At 43.1% G+C, this 23,198-nt stretch overlaps 1 protein-coding gene across 2 annotated transcripts in view; it reads left to right on the forward strand.

The window, feature by feature from the left end:
* The window catches only part of SESTD1 (SEC14 and spectrin domain containing 1), a 252,822-nt gene that overhangs the window by 194,192 nt on the left and 35,432 nt on the right, over nt 1–23,198 (forward strand). For both annotated transcript variants that reach the window (XM_082261218.1, XM_082261219.1), the window contains exons 10-13: nt 3,177–3,299; nt 10,765–10,959; nt 20,707–20,821; nt 22,330–22,489. In XM_082261218.1, coding sequence (XP_082117344.1) covers nt 3,177–3,299; nt 10,765–10,959; nt 20,707–20,821; nt 22,330–22,489 — 593 coding nt within the window. The remainder of the gene's footprint in view (nt 1–3,176; nt 3,300–10,764; nt 10,960–20,706; nt 20,822–22,329; nt 22,490–23,198) is intronic.

The raw sequence follows: 23,198 nt of genomic DNA on the forward strand, positions 1-23,198 counted from the left end.
TTAAAAATTGGCCAAAAATTGTATACATGTCAGCAGGTGAATGAAGATTGCCTTTTAGTTACACCATGCCACAGGTTTTCATTGTGCACCATTACAACCTTCCAGCTACTGGCGTCCTAACAGCCAATGACATCATCAGTTGATAAGGAGGATGACGGGCACCTGCACAGCATCCTTGTTTACCCATCTTCTGCCTCTCTCTATCAGCACTGGGGTCACATTAGCTGAGTGAGGGAGAGGAGAAACAATGGAATACCAGTCGATGCCAGTGTGCAAAGGTATATTTGCTTTGGAAGAATAAATCCCCCTCCAATGTTGGGTGTCCTAAGTTTGTGGATGTTGCTGCATTATGTTGAACTATTAGTTTTACTTTTTTACATTTATGAAATGGAGGTGCCTCTAGATTTGTGCATAATTTTAAAGAGTGCGTTTACTGAAAAAAAGGTTGAGAAACTGTGGGAAAAGGCCAAGGGGGTAAATTTGTGTGCAATGCACAGTCTGACTGGTTTTCTTTTAGTTGTTCTGCTGAGAGATGTAATTTTATTAAGGGGTAATCTGCACTCTGGGATATGCCTTCTGTAGTTATAAGAAATGTCGCTTGGTTAGGTTGTACTGACAGGTCTGCTTATCCTGGAAGTCTTAATCCAAGTCTACATGCGTCAGAAGTACAGCAGAGAAACGTGAGTCTACCAGTGCCAAGTCAGCCATATGACCTTGCTAGGAGCAGCAGATATCTCTTTTCAACATAGAATGGATTTAAGTCCGTGTGAGTTCTCCTTGCTGAATATGTACTCACAAAGAAAGATACCTAGCTAAATCACCATTAATGCATATATTAGGAATGCATGGAAGGGAAAAAAAGCGCTGAAAGACACATAAGTACTTTTGCCTTGTAAAATGTTTATACACTGTTTTTAATAAAGTACCAACCCTACCCAAATCCTTTTTTTTTTTTTTTTTTTTTTGTACTGTGACACAGAGTCTGATTTCTTGTTAATATTTTCTGCAGTTTGGGACACTGGCAGTGATTGATTTCCACTGACAGCAAAATTCAAACAAAAGAGTCAACATTAAAACAATTTTTAAAACACCAGCCTGCAGGTCTCCCCACCCCCAATTCAAACAAAGCCCTTTATGTCTGATATGGGTTTTGGGGGACCTCATGCCAAAAATACAAAAAATGACATAAGGACCCCCAAATCCATACCAGGCTCTGCAGGTCTCATACAGATTTTATTTTTTTGTGGAGGGGGCGGGTGGCAAAGCCTAAAATAATAAAGCCCTGGCCCAGTGGTTGGGGAGGAGGGGATACACCTTATCAGAATCTGAAAGCCAGATCCTAGAGCCCCTCACCCCAAGTGAATGAATAGGCGTTACCCCTACTCATTCACAAAAAAAAATGCCAATGCCTTTTGTTTACAGTAAGTGACGGGAACTGTCAGGTTTTACAGTAAGTGACGGGAACGGTCAGGTTTGGCGGGCAGAGTTTTTCGTTTTTTCCCTGTGTGGGTTGGTGGCCATCGTAATTGACGTGGACCTACATCACTGGACAATGTGATTAATGATGCATCTACATCAGGGGAGTTTTTTTCTTTTTTTTTCTTAATAAAGGTCTTGTAAGAAACTGTGTTGTTTGTTTATTTACACTTGTCATTTGATTTTGTGAATGAATAGAAGTACTGTGGTGTACCCCATACTCATTCACTTGGGAGGGGGGGGGTCTGGGAAAGAGGTCCCCCTCCTCAAAAGTACCCCCTACCATGTTGAGGGCATGTAGCCTGGTATGGTAAAAGGAGGGGGGTTGCCGCACATTTTTCTCTCCCCCCCCCCCCCCCCTTCTTTTCCTTGCCTGCCAGGCTGCATGCTAAGATAAGAGTCTGGTATGCATCCCATTGGGCTATTTTGGGTTTTTTTTTTTTTTTTCAAATTTTTGGCTCTGCTGTCAGCAGGGTAGAGTCACTGGTTGATAGGATGATTAATGCCGGCTTCTAAAAACCAATGCAAAAACAGACCATTGTCCAATTATATCCGTTTAAGTCCGCATCTGTTTTTTTAAACTGAACAAGAATAGAGACTTGTTCCGTTGAAAAAAAATGGAACTCAATAGGTGCAGATGTAAACAGATGTAAATGGTAATGCTGATCAGGCATTAGTAATGTTACTTGAAATACCTTTATGTTTTGAACAACTTCACTCCAAGCATTTTTTTGTGCCGCTAGCAACCCTGTTACACTTATGGGTCTACTTTAGTTAGTAAATTATGAAAATATTAGCACCAGACACCCAAAATACAGTTTAAAACTATATGTAGCTGGTTAATCCGCTTCTGTTTGCTTTTTCCATAGAGGGAGAATGCATGTGTTTTTGCTGGGCCTTTGTATAAATTTTAAATTATAAAACTTGCTGATCAGCCACAGTATATATACTGCAGCTGGGTGGCACGTGCATGCAAAATCATGTATAAGGGTTTGTTAAACTTTGTACACAAATGGTAAGTTCACTGTCCATCAGACTGTAGGGGGGACTGGTGGTAAGTGGAAGTAAAAAAAAAAAATGCCCTGTGCGGTGAGCGTAATAGTGCCCTGTCAATGGAAGGGATGGTGCCTGTGTCAAGTGGTGTTTTTTGGTTACTTCCCATGGAATAGGCTCTATGTCCCATGCTGCTCCCATGATGGCCAGATTATGATGTCATGGCCAGCACTAATCAGACACTGTTGGGTAAGATATTACTCCGTCTAATAGTGCCTAGAATAAATTGCTAAGTGCTGAAATGCTCTGCAACAACATAGTTATCTACAGAATATTTACATTGACAGAAAAGTCAATTGCCTGCATTACCCGATAGCATTAAATAATAGTGAACTTATACGGCATACTAGGGCACAGATGTTTGTCAGGAATCTGGATTCAAGTGAAAGCACATTTAGAAAATAAATATGATATGCAATGTTGATTCTGCATGTTTTGAAATATTAAATATATTTGGAATGAGGTGTATATTATTATACAGAACTCCCAAAATCCCTTTCCACATAAAACAGGAAATAACTGCTGGTGCATGTTACCAGATATTTGAATGTAATGTTCTTCGACTGTAGAAATCGTAAAATGTTCAGCAAATGTTTTATTTATTTATTTTACAATCTGTGTGCCTTGCTTTTATTAATTGAATATAGGTTGTAAACTGGCTGGAAGGACCTGGGACAGAACAACTGAGAACCCAGTGGGGTATTGGAGATTCCATAAGAGCGTCTCAAGCCTTACAACAGAAGCACGAGGAGATCGAGAGTCAGCACAGTGTAGGTGGCTGTGTGCCATTGTTACAATATGCTATATCTGCTGCTCATGTACAGTATGAGGAACAATGCTTACTGGTATATTATAGGTACATGTCAGTCAACATTAAAATATAAACCTTGGACTTCATACATGAAACACATCCTTCCTCTTCCAGGATTTAGTTTCTCATTTTATCCCGAATGTCATCCGGGATATTTAGTCGGTAACCATGGAACGCATTGGCTTACCAGTTGTATTGCAGTAGAAGTATTCCAGAACACACACTCACAGTAGAGGCTTTACTGCCTCTCACACATTGTAACCTTATACTGCACAGACTCTTCCAGAACACTTGAGGGTCTCTGTCATACTTTGCTGTACTGGATTATGTAGGTGAAAGAAAATATGTGCTAAGAGAAATATAGATATTGCCATTGCTGACCTCTTAAGAATGATAATTGCCTGGCTGTCATGCTGAGTTTTTTCTTCTAAGACTGGCATTACGTCTGTGTGTTGCAGTAATGTGCCATCAAATGCAGCACGTGGTAATGTGCATTGCGCACCGCATTGTGATGTCATTCATTTTAAAACCCAAACCCACCCTGTCAGTGCACCCAAGCACACCTGCATTTTAAAGTATAAGTTCACCTTTTAAGAAAAAAATAATACATGCACGTATGTTTGCAGAAAATAAAAATGTGCATTTAATATTTGTTCCTGCAGGAGCCTGGAAAGCATTGCATCTGTGATCAGTTGATCAGGGGTACAATGTCAGGTTTCTGCAGACAAGCCCTGCAGTTTTCAGCCCGTACCTCTGATACGGGCTGTTTACAAGCTGCAGGGCTTGTGAATGAACTATGAGAGCACTCATCAGCACCCTCGTAATCCTTTCACAACTACAAGCCATCAGCAACAGTGGTTGATAGTAGTTGTAAGCTATTCCTGTGAATGAACAATGCAGCTATGTGGGCGGAGTCCTGCATGGCCTCGCTGTTTTTGAATTGTGACAGTGGTTACGGGGAGAAGACCCCTGTCCTTTGTCATATTGAAGTGGGGGGGGGGGGGGGCTGCAGGAGCTGGAACATGTAACATGTTCCCAAAGGTGAACTTTTTAAAACACCACAATGCACAGGTGAAAACCTTCTGCACAGAGGGCTACTTGTCCACTTTTTATGTGCGTTGGTATCACATTTAAAATAAACATTGCTGATAGATGTTGGTTTGCGCCATGTGGGTTGAAGCAGCTTAAAAGGAGGTCAAATGCACCTGTTAAGGAACTCTGAGCATAGAAGGGTCTTAAAGTGATTGTAAAGGTAAAAAAAAAAAAAGTTTTGGCTTTTTTTTTAAATATGAAACATGTCTATACTTACCTGCTCTGTGCAATAGAATGGCACAGAGCGGCCACGAACCTCCTCTTTTTGGGCCCCCCGCCGACTCTCCTGGACCCCCCCCCTCTAGTGCCCCTATGGGGAGCCACTTCCCATGGGGGCACTCGTGCATGCTCGCTCCTGAGCCCCGCTGCTGCATCCATTGACACAGACAGTAGGACTCTGCCTCGCTCCCTCGTCACTGGCTTTTATTGGCAGCACCTGATGACCCAGCATAGCCAGTGAGACCCGGAAGTGAAGAGAGAGAGAGAGAGAGAAGAGCTGCAGACGTGTACGATGCTGGATTGAATGAGGGCTCAGGTAAGTAAAAGGGGGGTGTGCGGGTGGATGCTGATGCCTAAACATTTTTTACCTTCATGCAAGGAATGCATGAAGGTAAAAAATGTTTAGGCTTTAGAACCACTTCAAACTGATTTCAAAGCCTGTCAACACCAGCCGTTAGAGTTGTAGAGTTGTGTGTTAGACCTAAAGCTTGCCATCAAAACCAGCAGTTTAATTTTAGGTATATGTCATTTAAGGCACCCCAGGCCGAACCCTCTTCAAATGAGAATCTTTGGGAGTCCCTAACAGGCATAGGCCAAGTACAAGCTGAATGGAGAAAGATTAGTAGGGTAGCTTCCAAGTGGTATGTGATAGGTGAGCAGGATGTTACATGAAGGGCGTCTTAATTATTCTCCTCCTAATATAATTGCCATAACGTTGATATATTTCTAAAACCTAGCACAGCAAACATGAGATTTGTGTTTTTGTCATTGGAAAGATGGAGCATTTGCAGGCCTCGTCTTGGAGACAGGGTTTTCACATTGAAATTGTAAGGTGGTTGTTAGCAAAAAAAAAAACAAAAAAAAAACTAACTACGGTAACTAGCCATGTGTATGGCTACAAATCCTACCAAAATGTGATGCGCCAGAAATATAATAAAAAAGTGATGACTTTAAATACAATAAATCATATCCAGTTCATAAGGCACATAGCAATGTGTGTGCTTCCAATAAAGTGATATGAAGAGTGTCCCCGTATCCAATTGAAGAAAATCCAGTGATGAAAACAAGTTGTAAACACCAATTAGTGAATCCCTCCACCAGGTGAATTAGCCTCTCATCTTCCTAAAGGACCCAAACGGGCCAGCAATCACATGTATCATGGATCAGACTTCCAGGAAAGAGCCACACTGTATTGCACCTCGAGGGATCCCGGGACATATAAAAAACAGATGAAGAAATCTAGTGCTCTCTGCTTACTAATAAGGGTGTGCTTTATTAGAGAAAGGCAGATCAACTCACATTTGTTGGGCACTCAGCCGTGCCTGCTGTATAAGCGATGTCAGCGATCTGTTACCAGAGAGAGACTCTGCGTCGGCCACGCACGCTCCGTCCCCCTATACGCGTTACGTCGAGCGTAATGCTCCTTTGACTTCCTCGGTAGGGGTGGCTAGTGCGTGCCAAGCCTCACTTTAAATACATCAACACTCAGGTGGATTGGCCAGCAGATCTCAGTCCCTCCCCCCGCTCATAGCTCACAACAGGACATCGGAACCTCCGAACCAGGCATGTTTACGGTGGTGTCACTGGCTCATATCGCTAATGGGGCAATTTTAATGTATGGGCATTGATCAAATTACTATTGCACATTGCGGAGATCGCGTGGTGGCGCAGATACCTCTCTGGTTTACATTAAAACAACTAAAACACGTATTCACAAAATCTCATACCATAATAAATGTTGGCAATTAAAATATATATATATAAAAAATTTTTTTTTTTTTTTAAATATATATAAAAATGTTTGGTCTCAGATAAAAATATAATGCATGATGGGGTGTTATCTATTACTAATAAAACAATTTAGATCGAAATCCTTATTTAAACCTCTGGGTGCCAACACCTTGGCCTCGTAGACCCAAAAGGATTCCCTTCTACTAAGCTGGCGAATATAATTACCTCCTCGCCAGTGTGGTTGGACATGTTCAATTCCCCAGAATTTCAGGGAATGAGGTTTCTTATCATGAAACATTTTAAAGTGCTTGGATACGTTGTGTGAAACCTCCCCCTTCTTTATGTTAGAGATATGTTCCCCTATCCTCACGTTTAGGGCTCTGGAGGTGCGTCCTACGTACTGGAGTCTGGTATTCTTTACCTGTGCTATTACAAATAAATGTTTTCTTCTTTTTGGTGTTTTTTTTAGTCTGCTGGCAAACACCACATCTGCCGCACGCATGGAATCCAGACAAGAACTGAAAAATTGTATTTTTCTTGGGTCTAGGGGGATCTATCACTCCCGGGGCCAGCCTGTCCTTCAAAATAGGAGCTCTCCAATATATGAAGCCAGGTCTCTCCGGGAGGTTCCATGCGTGCGGCAGATGTTGTGTTTGCCAGCAGACTAAAAAAAAACACCAAAAAGAAGAAAATTTTTATTTGTAATAGCACAGGTAAAGAATACCAGATTAAAGACCTAATAACATGTACCACAATTGGGGTTGTTTACATGATGGAATGTGGGTGCGGACTCCAGTACGTAGGACGCACCTCCAGAGCCCTAAACGTGAGGATAGGGGAACATATCTCTAACATAAAGAAGGGGGAGGTTTCACACAACGTATCCAAGCACTTTAAAATGTTTCATGATAAGAAACCTCATTCCCTGAAATTCTGGGGAATTGAACATGTCCAACCACACTGGCGAGGAGGTAATTATATTCGCCAGCTTAGTAGAAGGGAATCCTTTTGGGTCTACGAGGCCAAGGTGTTGGCACCCAGAGGTTTAAATAAGGATTTCGATCTAAATTGTTTTATTAGTAATAGATAACACCCCATCATGCATTATATTTTTATCTGAGACCAAACATTTTTATATATATTTAAAAAAAAAAAAAAAAATTTATATATATATATTTTATAACATTTATTTTAATTGCCAACATTTATTATTCCAGGTTTTAGCTTATTGATGTACTTTTAATATTTTTAATATTGTTAATTATGGTATGAGATTTTGTGAATACGTGTTTTAGTTGTTTTAATGTAAACCAGAGAGGTATCTGCGCCACCACGCGATCGCCGCAATGTGCAATAGTAATTTGATCAATGCCCATACATTAAAATTGCCCCATTAGCGATATGAGCCAGTGACACCGCCGTAAACATGCCTGGTTCGGAGGTTCCGATGCAGTGTTAATTTTGGCAGCAAATTTCAATTTAGTTGTAGTCTTAGTCTTAGGACTAAAATGGCATTTTAGTTTTAGTCCCATTTTAGTCTTCTGCAAGTGTTTTAGTTTTAGTCGTATTTAGTCGACTAAAACTCCAGTACATTTTAGTCGACTAAAACGTCCTACATTTTAGTCGACTAAAACTCATTTTAGTCATCTATAATCTAATGGGTGTAGTTCAATTGTAATTTGTAATGCATTATTTAAGCATTTCTCTACAATTTCCAAACTCATTATATACTACTGCTGGTCCTGGAGTGAAAAATCTAATATGTTATTATTTATGGTATTAAGCTTTGAGCATGCACCAATTTTGGCAGCAAATTTCGATTTAGTTTTAGTTATAGTCTTTTGACTAAAATGCCATTTTAGTTTTAGTTGTATTTTAGTCATCTGAATTGTTTTAGTTTTAGTCGTATTTTAGTCGACTAAAATTGTATTAATTTAGTCGACGAAAACGTTTTAGTCTGTTTTAGTCGACGAAATTAACACTGTTCCGATGTCCTGTTGTGAGCTATGAGCGGGGGGAGGGACTGAGATCTGCTGGCCAATCCACCTGAGTGTTGATGTATTTAAAGTGAGGCTTGGCACGCACTAGCCACCCCTACCGAGGAAGTCAAAGGAGCATTACGCTCGACGTAACGCGTATAGGGGGACGGAGCGTGCGTGGCCGACGCAGAGTCTCTCTCTGGTAACAGATCGCTGACATCGCTTATACAGCAGGCACGGCTGAGTGCCCAACAAATGTGAGTTGATCTGCCTTTCTCTAATAAAGCACACCCTTATTAGTAAGCAGAGAGCACTAGATTTCTTCATCTGTTTTTTATATGTCCCGGGATCCCTCGAGGTGCAATACAGTGTGGCTCTTTCCTGGAAGTCTGATCCATGATACATGTGATTGCTGGCCCGTTTGGGTCCTTTAGGAAGGTCAGAGGCTAATTCACCTGGTGGAGGGATTCACTAATTGGTGTTTACAACTTGTTTTCATCACTGGATTTTCTTCAATTGGATACGGGGACACTCTTCATATCACTTTATTGGAAGCACACACATTGCTATGTGCCTTATGAACTGGATATGATTTATTGTATTTAAAGTCATCACTTTTTTATTATATTTCTGGCGCATCACATTTTGGTAGGATTTATAGTTTATTGTGATTTGTGAAACACGATTGGTGTATGCTGCCAGATACCACTTATATACTTTCACACACCTGATTTATGCACAGTGAATTGAGGTTGAGTTATTTTATCACATATATTGGGTTTGCGCTGATAGTTTTTTTGTATTTCATGTGTATGGCTACAGTGATTTATTGATGAAGTATTTTATATTGATCTATTTAAAATGTTACCCTCCACAATTTGTACACAGCATTTAATCAGCAAAAAGATTATCTGTACAGCTGAACAAGGCAATGAGCAATATCTTCTCTTATGAATCTATTCTTATTAATTTCTACATGATGATCCGATGATATGAAATATTACCTGATTGAACTAATGATTTAGAATGGTTTCTGATAATAAGGATGGCAGTGGCACAAGAGGTTATTTCTGAATGACACACAGTTTATTTTTTACAGTTTTTCAGTGCAGAGAACCACCACTCTATCACACAGGGTTATTACTACCTGCCTGATCATCTTTAATAGAGGAGTTTCACTGTCATCAGTGTGGCCACTAAAAGAAATGATTTAAATCAAAACTGTAGTTCTTTTTTATAATGTGTTTTTTTTTTTTGTTATACCTTTATTCTAATGTGGGAACCTTTTTGTACATAATCTTATTGTTGTATTAGGTTTTGTTAACTTTGTTTCTATGTATAGTTCAAAAAAAAAAAAAATGAGAATTTAAAAAAATAAATTTGACACCTAGGTGGATGCAGCATCGGTTCAATCCTGCATCCGTCCCTTGCTGTCTCTAAGACCCAGAGCCAAACAATCAAAAACCGCTGATTGCACAGTTCTTGGTGTGCGGAGAAGCAACGACTGTCAATCATAGTTTCTCTTCTCTGCCCCTCGAGTGCTCACTGGAGTGCTGGGCTGTGGAGGGGGGCATAAGGAGTTGGCTCAGGTTCTCAGCAGTGTGCTGAGAGATTGAGCCAGCTGCTGGGCAAGCATCTGGATGGATCCAGAAATTAAAATCAAGATAACGCTAGAGTCTGAATTGGCTGAGGAACGTCAGCCAACAACTGACCCTTGCCTTTGCTGTGGGCTTAATACGAGTCACAATAGTGCAGAACTAGGTGATCCCCAAGAGGAGGGGGACGCTACTTCTCCTTTTAAATAAAAAAGTTTGTATATTGATATCAGCATGATAACATCTGACAAGTTCTCCAACACACAAGATAAAAGCAGCTGCAAATTTGTGTCGGGGAGGATGCTTAGAGATAGATAAGCAGAGAGCTGGTCTATTCAGACTGCAGCTCTGCAAGTTTCTTTGTTCCTCTGCCTATGGGGGGGGGGGGGTGTGCACGCCTTTCCTCCAATCAACTCACACAGTGTATTCCCTTACTCAACACCCACTGCTGAATGAGGAAGCAAGATTTGTAACACAATGTGCACTTTCTAAAGAGTGTAGAAAGCTGAAGACTGCAGTAATACATGTAAAACTTATGTAGGGAGATTAGTTTCATCTCTGTGTATCATTGGAGCCTATTCACGTCCCTGGGCATAGGAGAGGGTTTACAATCACTTTAAGGTAAAAAATATTCTGACTTAATAACCACATTGAGTTATCATGGACTCATCAAGATTTGTCTTCTTCACAAACATTGCTGCACTATAGCCTGTCCATGGCCTTTGTTTTATCCGTTGAATTGACTTATGCCATTTGTGTAGTATGTTTGTACTTATTGTTCTGTCATTGTTCATCTTCTGCCTTCTAGGAATGGTTTGCTGTGTATGTGGAACTGAACCAGCAGATTGCAGCGCTCCTGAATGCTGGTGATGAAGAGGATCTAGTGGAGTTGAAGGGTTTGCAGCAGCGGCTCAGTGATGTCTGTTACAGGCAGGCCAGCCAGCTAGAATTTCGGCAAAACCTTTTACAGACGGCACTAGAATTTCATGGTGTTGCTCAAGAGGTATTGATGTCCATGTACTAAAAATATAGATCTCTAGTATGTTACAATTGACAAACATGACCTTGAATGTCTGAATTAACAGTTGAATTTGTTTTCCAAGGGTTTGGAGAAATGTGTAGATGGGTAGTTTATGTCTGCTTTGTGTCTTGGTCCATTAAAAAATGTATTTTTGGTCTTGCATAATTTACCTCTATTGGTAATTTGAGTGTAAATGTAATAAACAATATTGACATGAGCTCAGTCTATTATACATGTACAGTCTTTAACCACTTTACCCCCGCCCACCGTGCATATACTATGAAAAATATTGTTATTTTTTTGTTTATAGCGCAAAATATAAAAATTGCACAGGTGATCACCGCGCAATTGTCCGTTGAAGTCACGCAGTGCCGAATCGCAAAATAAGGCCTGGTCTTTGAGCAGCCAAATCTTCCGGGGCTAAAGTGGTTAAAAGTTAATTTCCAGGAAGATTTGAAAGAAAAGTAACTTTTGATCCAGTTATATATTCACTAAACTACATTATATAATAAGTAAACTTAAACCCCTTGAAGGTAAAATCCATAATTAGTGTGAGGATAGTGTTTAAACTTTTTCTAACACTTTAACCTGTGTGCTGTGTACATTTGTGCAGCACTTATGTGGTTTGTGCAGGTCACCTTGCAGAGATCTATCCATTTGGTTACAGGAGAGATGAAGGTGTAATGATTTAATTTGAGTCCAAAACATTCTGCATGCAATCCTCCAAATCTGGCATTACCTCTCTTCACCAGGGAGACCTTCTGGATTCTGCAGACATCAGGGCTGCTTATCTAGATGTCCCTATCTTTCCAGCGCATTAGCAATATCTTTGCTTTTCTGCGGTGCCCCTGCAGTACCAGTTTATGGTCCTGGCCTTCGGCCGCTTGTCTAAACCTCAAATATTCACCAAGCTGCTAGTCCTGGTGCGCTCTTATGACATCTTCGTTGTGGGATACTTAGACCAGATCATTGCTCAAACTGACCCATTGTATTTGAGTCTAGTCTTGAACACAGTTCAGGACAGAGTGTTCTTCCACTGGGGAAACCTTAGACATTTTGGTCTCAGATTCAAATTATCCAGTCCAGTAGCTGTATGACTCTCCACTTTAACATGAAAGTACTAGGTCTAATGATAGCCTCTTTTGAGGCAGTCCTTTTGGCTCCGTTTCATTCCAGTCTTCTACAACGCAATTGTCTGTCTTCGTGAGACAAGTTGATCCACTCTCTTGACAGGCTGAGTCATCTATCACCAAGGACCAGTTTGTTCCTGACCTGGTGGTTATGGAATCTGGCTCTGGAGTATGGGAAGTCCTTCCTTCCCATCTTTTGAAAGAACTCTTATGATGGATGGTAGCCTGTCAGACTGAGGAGACATTTTGGGCACCCTGTTGCTGAAGGGGACATGGTCATCGAGGGAGCCTAGTCTCCTAATCCACATCCTGGAGCCTTGGGCCATCTGGCTGTCCCTGCAGAAATGATCCATCTTACTTGAGGGTCGTCCGATTTGGGTTCAGACAACACCACAGCACTGGCGGACAATCTCTAGGGGGAACCAGAAGTTTCACTACAGCAAGAGAGCTTCCTCTGTCTGCAGCATCTGGACTGAGGTTAATCCTCCCTACACAAGGGTGTTCCAGGACCCCTCTCACAGGAGGGGGATGCTGGATGTGGATCTCCTGACCTCCACATTTGTTAGTGTGGCACTGAATACTTTGGTGGCTCAGTGGGATCAGTACACCATGATCTATGCTTTTCCTCCTCTGAAACTTCATGCTTTTCTGCTTTGCAGGCAGGAGTTGTACACCAACTTGATTAGGCTCTTGGCAGATTCTTTGTATGCTTTGCTGAATCGTCAAGGTCTTGTGTCCCAATGACCATTTTGCTATCCTGCTTCATGATCACCGGCTTTAATTGCATGGTTGTTAATGCCCAGGTTCTGAGGGACATCCCAAGATGCTAAAACCTAAAAAGTCTGCTTCTTACAAGGTCAGTCATCAGACATGGAAGGCATTCCTTTTTTGATGTGAGTCTTGTATCTCCCACCCCAGGAGTTTCTCTGTGGGGCGAATCCTCCCCTTTTTGCAGCTGAGTGTGGACCAGAATTTTGTTCTCATTACTTTCAAAGATCAGGATTCCTCCCTTTCTATCTTGTTTCAGAGACCATTAGCCTGTCACTTTTTTATTAAGACCTTTTTACAGTGGGTTCCCCGTGTAGCTCCCCCTCTTTATTTCCCTGTGACCCCCATGGGATCTGTATCTAATTCTCTCTGCACTTCAGAAACCACTGTTTGAGCCCATTAGAGACATTCCTCTCTATACTCTCTCCAATAAAGTAATTTATTTGTAGCCATCACCGCTTTAAGCAGGACTTCGTTCTTTCTTTGCTCTGACTTCAGTTCACCAAAATGGAAATTCCCACCATTGTCCAGATGCTATTGTCTTTTTAGCCGCTGCTTCTTTCAGGAAAACAAATTCCCTTTCTGTCACCGTGGATGGATCAGGTAAGGATGCACCACCTTCTATTTCCACCATCTTTAGGTAGCTTGGGTGGGCTAATGCCCAAGCTTATGGTCTCAAAAATTGGGTTCCAGCCTTTCCTATTAAGGCGAACTCTATTAGATCTGTGAGTGCTTTTTGAGCCTTTCAGCATCAAGCACCTATTTCCCGGATTTGCTAGGCTGGGCTATTATACACGTTTTGTTAGTTCTATCAGGTGGATGTTTTCATCTGATGCCAACTTTGGGCATAAGGGTTCCTTAGGCTACTCTGAGATGCAAGCAGTCCCCAGTTCTCTGTTGTTTTTCTTGGGCTGTTTGTTTGCTGTGCTGCCCACCCCTCTGTTGAACTGCTTCTTGACATCCCAAAGGTTAGAGGATAAGTTCACCTTTTGGAACATGTTCCACCTGTATTTATGGTGGAACATGTAACTTGTTCCAGTAGCCGCAGCCCCCCCCCCCCCTGCCCCTCCCCAGTTGCAGCGAGCAGGCATCTTCTCCGTGTACTCAATGTCACTGTTTGAAAATAACATAGCTCTGCAGGGCTTTGCCTGCCCAGCTGCAACATTCATTCACTGTGCTCAGCGAATAGATAACTGCAATTACCGACAGCATTTGCAGCTTTCAGCTTGTAGTTTTAATGAACTACAAAAATGGAAATAATAACCACGCTAGTGGAACAAAAAACAAAGCTGCAACTTCAAGTGTGACCACGCCCCAGTGAAATGTATAAATTAAGTTGTGCTAAACATTGATATAGATCAAATGAAGTCCATATAAAGTCCAATACAAATAAATGATAATAGGTAGAATCCGTGATTTTCAATCCAGACTCCCAATGGTCATGTGCTTACCAAAAAAATGTACATATAGAGCGAGTTGTCCAAACCCAAGGCCTTGCCGACTTGATTGTAAGAAATCAGTTTAAGCTCGCAATGGTTGTGTAGTTATTGGGTCATAAATTGATCAAAAAGAGAGAAAAAAATGCAATAGCGTAAAACCCAACAACAATGGGTACATTCAATAATTATTTAATTAAATTACACCAATGTGATAAGTGTCCAGTGGAAAAATAAAATAAGAAGAAGAGGAGTGATATTCAAATTAAATTAAAAAATGAATAAGTGAAATCCTCCACCAATATTTGCGCTACTTACCAGAACACAAAATAAGTATAACAGACACATCAGGAAGAGGTAGGATCCAGTGCGGTACAAACACCCATAGGTACTCCTTACCAGAGAACCAACAGGCAAACACATAAATCAACCAAGAGATTGGTGCTTATCCTCCACCGTGTAAAACGCCTCTTACCAGACTGAGATGATGTATATGCTTGTAGAAATCTTAGGATAAATGAATATCACTGTCTGCATACAGGGTTAATCCAGAAAGACTCTCAAATGGATGTCACCACCATAAAAGGAAAGAGAACTCCATAGTGTAAACCAGATAACCAAAATCAAATAAATAGAGGTGAAAGGAAATAAAGCCCAGTGAGAAAGGCACATGTAGGTACTCCTTACCATAGAGCGAACAGGCAATCACATATAGAACCAACAGACTGGTGCTTATCCTCCACCTAATAAAAGGCCTCTTACCAGACTCAAGAAATGTAGGCACTTGTAGAACTCATATAATCTTTGCAGGCTTCACTCGGAATGACTCCAAAGAGACCCCCCAAGATGTATCACCACCATAAAGAAAAGCTCCATAGTGTAAAACCGCATATATATTTATTAAAAAAAAGGGGATAACAAACTCACATGCAGGAGTACAAATGATCGTTTGAAAAAGCCGCCAGCCGGACGGCTCTGCACATCCGCACTTCCTGAACGCTGTAGGGTGACGTCAGTACGCCGTTTCGTCACAGATGAAGTTTTCAAAGTTTCAATGAACTACCATGGCGCTGTTAAGCGCTTTGGTGGTTCATTCCCTCTTCCGGTCAGTGTGCATCTGCTTGCCCGTACGAGGCACAAGCAGATGGATACACAGACAAGTCTGCAGAATTCCTGCATGGCACCCTTGATCTGCTAATCGCAGGTGCAATGCTTTACATGCTCGAGATGACAAAAGCAAAATAAATAAATGCATATTTCTTTACCTGCAAAAAATATATGCACTTATTAGATCGCAGGTGCAATGCTTTACATACTCCAAATAACAAAAACAAAATAAATAAATGCATATTTTTTCACCTGCAAAAAATATATGCACTTATTAGTTCTTTTTAAAAGGTGAACTTATCCTTTAAAGATTTACTGTGCTCCTCAATGAATGAGAATAAAAATAGGATTTTTGCAATAACCATAAAATATATTTCCTGGAGTCCATCGAAAGACACGGGTCTCACCCATTTTTGTTTATGATCATGTTCTCAGTGCTGCTTTGTAGGGGTTGGCCTACAGTTTTTTGGTTTGCCAGTGTCAAAATAAAGATAAAGATTTCATGTGTCCACCAGTGGACTTCCTCAAAAGGAGTTTATGGTAAATATAAAAATCCTATTTCTCTGTCGCTCATTGACAGACGCAGGACTCATATCTTGATATCCGTAGGGTATTGCTGCCCCCTACATGAGTAGGACACTAGGCAGAAAAAGAATTCTGGCTACACCTATGGGCAGTTCCCAAGGGGTATCCCCTCTCTCTTCCTGCTATAGGATGTCAGTTTTTTTCTGCCTAGTTAGGAGTAAGGACCCTAAAGCTGGAGGACGCAGCTGCGGCTGTGACTGATACGCAGGTTGCCTTTGGCAATCGCAAGCCCTCCAGGGTGACGAAGGTTTTTCCTTTTCCCGCATCCTTTGACAATATCATTAAGAAAGAGTGGGACCGTCCGAAACGCCCCCCTGGGATGCCTAAGCGGATTGCTAGGCGCTATCCGTTTGAGGAGTCCCTCATTAAAAAGTGGACGGTGCCGCCTACGGTGGATCCACCGGTCTCCATGCTGAATAAAGCTACTGTGATCCCGGTGGAGGACTCCCTGTCCTTTAGGGATCCGGTTGATCGTAGGACGGAGTCTGTGTCCCGCACTATGTTCTCCCTGGTGGGGTCTGCCTTCAGGCCAGTGTCTACCATTGCCCTGGTTTCGCAAACATTAACGGAATGGACCAAGTTACTACGCCGTGACCTGGAAGGGAGAAACCACCCCCTGCTGTGTCTTAGTTGCTGGACCAGATGGTGCAGAGGCTGCAATTTGTTTGCAACGCCGCACTGGATACTGCTCCAATGTTGTTTTCGGCGGTGGTCCTCCGGCGCACGCTATGGCTGAAGTGCTGGTCGGCGGATCAGGCTTCTAAAAAGCCAGGGGGATCGCTTGTTTGGTGCTACCTTGGATGATATTATCAAAGGTCTCACTGGGGGCAAGAGCACCTTTCTCCCACAGGCTGCCAAGGGTTAGGACCCTCGTCGCAGAAGGGGACCCTCCTTTTCAGCCCACAAGAAGTTTTTTCGTTCCTCTGGAGCGGTCGACAATGCGAAGCCCTTCAAGGCCCCCTCGAGGGGTTCCAAGCGACCCTGGTCTGGTAAGCGGAAATCAGGTTCCTGCAGACCTGAGGACAAGTCTGCTTCGGCCTGAAGGTGCGCTCCCACCCATGTCAGGGGTGGGGGACATCTTTGCCGGTTCCTGGATCCGTGGCTCTCCAGGATTCAAGACAAATGGGTTCACAAGGTCATACGGTCGGGGTGCAAGATGGAGTTTTGATCGGTTCCACGGTAAGGTTCTTCCCTTCCGATGTGAGACTGTCCCCGGATCGCCTGTTGGGGGCAGTACAGGACTTGGTACAACAGGGTGTAATAGTTCCGGTTCCGTGTGGGGAACGTTTTCGGGGCTTTTACTCAAATCTGTTCACAGTGCCCAGAAAGGAGGGCAAGGTGCGTCTGATCCTGGACTTAAAGGCGCTAAATTGTTTTGTTCCGGTGCAAAAGTTCAAGATGGAGTCCATTCGCATGGTGGTGACCTCCCTGCATCAGGGGGATTTTTTGGCCTCCATAGACATCAAAGATGCCTACCTTCACATTCCCATTTACGCAGGACACCAGCGTTTTCTGCGCTTTGCGGTGGGAGAGGACCATTATCAGTTTGTGGCATTACCCTTTGGTCTCGCCTCTACTTCCCGGGTCTTCACAAAGGTTTTGGCTCTGGTTCTGGTGCTGTTGCAGCAATGGGGGATATCGGTCCTGGGCTACCTGGATGACCTTCTCCTCCGTGCGGAGTCTCCGCAGGCTCTGATTTGGAGATCACCATGACCTCTCTGGCGGAGTTTGGGTGGCTTGTGAACCTGCAGAAGTCGTCCTTGGTCCCCTCCAGAAGACTGGACTATCTGGGCCTGACTTTGGATGCGTCCTTGACCAAGGTGTTTCTTCCTGCGGAAAAACTCCAGAAAATCCAAATAGCGACTCAGCTGTTGCTGTCCGCCAAATGGTCATCCCTTCGGACCTGCATGAGGGTTCTGGGACTGATGGTTGCATTTTTCGAGGCGGTAACTTTTGCTCAGATCCTTCTCAAATGGAACAGGAATCCCGATTCCCTGGACAATCAGATCCGGCTGAGCGAGCGGACCAGGGAGTCCCTGATATGGTGGCTTCGGTCTCTGATGCTCATTCAAAGGAAATCCTTTCTTCCGATCTATTGGACGATTGTCACCACGGATGCCAGTCTATCCGGGTGGGGAGGGGTTCTCGGCTGCTTTTCTGCTTGGGGAATCTGGTCCCTGGAAGAATCCAGGTTGCGGATAAATGTATTGGAACTGAGCGCGATCAGGCTTTGCCTTGTTCACTGGACCGAGCATCTCCGGGGCTGTCCAGTGTGGATTCAGTCGGACAATGCCATGGTAGTGCCTTATGTCATTCACCATGGAGGCACCAAGAGTGTCCCTGCGGCCTTGGAAGTGGCCGGCATCCTCCGTTGGGCAGAATGGTTTGTTCCAGCTCTCTCCGCGGTTCACATTCCAGACGTGGAAAATTGGCAGGCGGATTTTCTCAGCCGGCAGACCTTGGATCAAGGGGAATGGTCTCTTCATCCGGAGGTGTTTCACCAGTTGTGCCTTCATTGGGGCACCCCGGATGTGGATCTGTTGGCGTCCCGACTCAACAGGAAAGTGCAGAGGTTTGTGGCCCGATCCCGAGATCCTCTGGCAGATGGCACAGATGCGCTGGTGGCCACGTGGGGGCAGTATCTGCTGCTGTATGCCTTTCCTCCTCTCAAGTTGCTGCCGAGACTTCTTCGCAGGGATTCCGGTCATTCTTGTGGCTCTGGACTGGCCTCGTCGAGCCTGGTACGCCGACTTGGTCAGGCTGGTCACAGACGCTCCATGGCGGCTTCCTCTCAGGGAGGATCTGCTGTGAAAGGGGCCGATCTTCCATCCTGCTTTACGGTCGCTGGCTTTGACGGCTTGGCTGTTGAGAGCCAGATGCTGAAGGACGGGGGATTGTCTGCTTCTGTTATTCCTACTCTGCTTAAAGCAAGGAAAGCGACTTCTAGAAAGATATATCATCGTACCTGGAAGTCTTATATTGCGTGGTGTGAGTCCCTCGGGGATTCCTCCACATTCTTACTCGGTGGCTCGGGTCTTGGCCTTGCTTCAACGGGGGTTGAGCAGAAGCTGGCTTTGAATACTATCAAGGGTCAGGTCTCGGCCTTGGCGATTTTCTTCCAGAGGCCACTGGCCACTCATTCCCTGGTGCGAAATTTCATCCAGGGGGTGCTGCACCTGGTTCCTCCAGTGCGCTCTCCCTTACCGCCCTGGGACCTTAATTTGGTGCTGTCGGTTCTCCAGAAACCTCCCTTTGAAAATATTAGGGAGATTCCCCTGCTTACCTTATCCCAGAAGGTGGCCTTTTTGGTGGCTATTACTTCTGCACGCAGGGTGTCGGAACTGGCTGCGTTGTCCTGTCACTCTCCCTATCTGGTGGTTCAATGGGATAAAGTGGTTCTTCGTCCGGATCCGTCCTTCCTTCCTAAGGTAGTTTCCGGTTTTAACTTAAATGAGGATATTGTGTTGCCTTCCCTGTGTCCTAAGAACAGCCATCCTAAGGAATTTGCACTGCACACCTTGGATGTGGTTCGGGCGATCAGGGTGTACCTGGCTACTACTGACTCTTTTCGTAGGTCAGATTTGCTCTTTGTGATCACGGATGGACCTAGGAAAGGGTTGCCTGCGTCTGCTGCGACTATCTTCAGATGGATCAGGCAGACGGTGATGCAGGCTTATTCGATTAAGGGTCAGGTTCCCCCTTTCCCTGTTAAGGTGCGCTCTACTTGGGCACTTAGTGCTTCCTGGGCTTTCCGCCATCAGGCGTCTGTGCTTCAGGTTTGCAGGGGGGCTACCGGGTCGTCTGTTCATACCTTTACAACGTTTTATAAGGTTGATGTGCTGGCATCTGCGGATGCTTCTTTTGGCCGCAAGGTTTTGCATGCTGCTGTTTGAGGGGACCCTTGGTCTACCTCGGGGGTTCTGTTTTGGGTTTCCGGTGGGTCTCATCTTTTTGTTCCGATGAGTCCTATGTTTCCTGGTTGGCTATGTTTTTGGCCTTATGGAATGTTTTCTTCTGCTATCCCACCCCTCAATTTTGGCACTGCTTTGGGACGTCCCTACGGATATCAAGATATGAGTCCTGCACCTGTCAATGAGCGACAGAGAAAACTGGATTTTTGACTTTCTGTAAAATCCATTTTTCTCTTAAGCTCATTGACAGACGCAGCACCCGCCCCTCTTTCTTGGAGTTTGGTTGGTGTGGTTTCTCTGACTCTGCTTTGTTACATAACTGACATCCTATAGCAGGAAGAGAGAGGGTATACCCCTTGGGGACTGCCCATAGGTGTAGCCAGAATTCTTTTTCTGCCTAGTGTCCTACTCCTGTAGGGGGCAGCAATAGCCTATGGATATCAAGATATGAGTCCTGCGTCTGTTAATGAGCTTAAGAGAAAAGGATTTTACGGTAAGTCAAAAAACAGTTTTTTCTTTACCATAAACAACCTCAGGTCTTCCTGTTCATTTCAGGCCAATGAATGCTTAATGAGCAGCCTGCTTGCACATGTTATATTTAATCCAGTGATGAACATTCTTCACAAAACTAGACTGCAGTTTTATTTTATATGTACAATACCCCTGATTCTTAACACTCACAAAGCTGTAATATTTTTGTTAGAAAAGCCTTTTGTCGCCAAGACTAGTAACAGCTTGCTTCACAGTTCTGAGCACTGCAGAAGTCTGATTCCTAAATATTGTTTTTGTCAGTTGTCGCAGCAATTAGATGGCCTGCTGGGGATGCTGTGTGTTGATGTGGCCCCTACAGATGGAGCAGCAATTCAACAAACATTAAAACTGCTTGAGGAGAAGCTGAAAAGTGTTGGTAAGGAGCAGACAGGTTCTTATGTTCGTTCATTACAATGCAAGTATAGATTCAAAGAAACCATTAAAAAATGAATGGGGTTTATTTCTTAGAGAAAACACGTAATTAAAAAATGTGGAGCTTGCAATTACTAACCTGTCTTTTAAAAACTGTTAGTTGCATGGCGGTCATGCTGATCCGGTGTCTTCAGTACTTTACCATAGTAAAATGAAAATGAGACATTCTGACCTCTCTGAAATGTTACCACACACTTGTTGCAAGCGGATGACACAAGGTCCTTTCTTGTAGGGCTTTTCTGGGCAAATTAGATCAGGCTTAGAAGAATCTGGCCAGGGTTTCAAGTCGAGCACCACTGAAAATTATTCAATTCTGAAAAGTCTGGAAATTATTAATTTGTTCTTTGGTTATTAAATATTCTTATGTATTGGCAAAATGAATTCCCATAACCTCACAGTATCTGTGAAAGGGCCCTTTCTCCACATTTTAGACAGGTGACACCACCAGAAGCAAAATGTCACCACTTCCTTAAAAGTCTCCTAATATAGGGTATTTGCCATGTGTTGTAGCTGACTGCATATGGCCCTGATTGTCTCAAGTCATACAGTTAAAGTGGAACTAAACCCATGGAACAGTTTACCGAAACAGTTAACATTCCGATTGTGCCATGAATGGTAACTGTCACAGTTGGTTGGACTCTCGGTCCTGCTGTCAAGCCATTAAATGGCTGGTGTCATAACTGAGCACCATGGTAACTGCAAATCAAACAGAAGCTAAGATGGCAGCTTCCTTGGCTGGCTGTAATGGAAAGAATGGTTGGTTCTGCTTAAATAAATTCCCAACATATCAGCAAGGGCTCGTTTACACTTGCTTCAAAACATGGATTTGAACACGCTTTGGTAATGCTGTCTGAACGCCAGTCAAAGCCCCTGTCACTAAATGAAATGGTTAGCTTAGAGACCTGTTTACACATTGCCTTTACTTTGCTTCGGCTTCACTTCAAAAATGATATCCCATTTCTTCGCTTTGGCTTTGCTTCAAAAATGATACTTCATGTCTCTTTAGTGGTGCTTCAAAGCCTCAATAGAAGTCTGTGACAAAGCTCCCTTGAAGCATCTGCAGCTTTTGAGAGGCTTTAATTCAGCTTTAGCTTTGCTTTGTTTTGGAGAAATTGCAGGTATGAGATATCAATATACAGGGCATCTGCCAAGCTTCATTAAAGCTTCAAAAAAGCACAATTGAAGCACCATCAGAGCATCACAGAAGCATTAAAAAAGCATGTTTAATCGGTAGGCGCTTTATTGTGTGTTGAAGTCAAAGCAAGTGTAAAATGAGCCCCTATTCTCATTGTCAGTTTGGAAGCAGTTTTTCTTTACTTGGATATGGAGCCTCACATCGAGAACTACCAGCTGACTAAAACCTTATAGACTGCCTTTTGTATTAAAATGTATTTGAAAATTGGTTTTAGCCTATTCTGAAAAAGTTTCTGATATTTTTTTTTTTTTTATTAGACACTGGTCTTCAGGGCTTACGTGAGAAAGGTCAGGGTCTGCTTGATCAAATTTCAAATCAAGCTTCTTGGGCCTATGGGAAGGATGTCTCCGGTGAAAACAAGGATAATGTAGATCATGTTCAGGGAGTAATGGAGGACATGCAGATGAGGAAGCAGAGGTGAGATGATCCTTATCACATGAAATGCAGGCAATGTTTAACATTTAGGGCAGCATATAATGTTTGTTACTATATGCATTTGTAAATAGATTAATCCAATCAAAATTCAAATGTTCTGTGCCAAGCAGAATCATCTTGAATTTCAACGGCTTTAGTTGTGAAATCTTCCCATTGGAGTTCTTAGCTGTGCGCCCATCCATTTTTTCACCACAGCAGCTTGTGCCTTATTCCTTCTTAAGAAAAGTAAATGAAACAAATAACGGAGGAAGGAAACTCCCTCGTATTGGTGTCAAACAAAGCATTTAGAGATGTCAGTCTTCACAGGACTATTTATGTGGGTGATGCATGAACTATGTAACATGATGTAACTATGTAACAGATTGTAACATGTAGGGGGAGCTTTATAGGCTGCTGCATCACTACTGGGAGAGGAGTAGGGGGAGCTGAACTGCTTGGAGAATAACTTAAATGACTTCAGTGCCTATACTGGGAATTTTGAGGCCAAATTGCTCCACAATTCCTTTAGCTACAGAGGTCACTCAGGCCTTGTAATAAACCCGATTTACTGTTTAGGAATATTTAAAGATTAAATGTCCATATACTGGCCAAAAGTTCACTTTAAAGTGGTTCTACAGGCTGAAGGTTTTTCGCCCGATCTAGTGATGTGCACAAAAGCAGATGCTCTCCTGGGTCTCTGCCTCCTCATTGG

The sequence above is a fragment of the Pelophylax lessonae genome (genome assembly GCF_965119305.1).
Source record: "Pelophylax lessonae genome assembly, chromosome: 6".
Classification (NCBI taxonomy): Eukaryota; Metazoa; Chordata; class Amphibia; order Anura; family Ranidae; genus Pelophylax; species Pelophylax lessonae.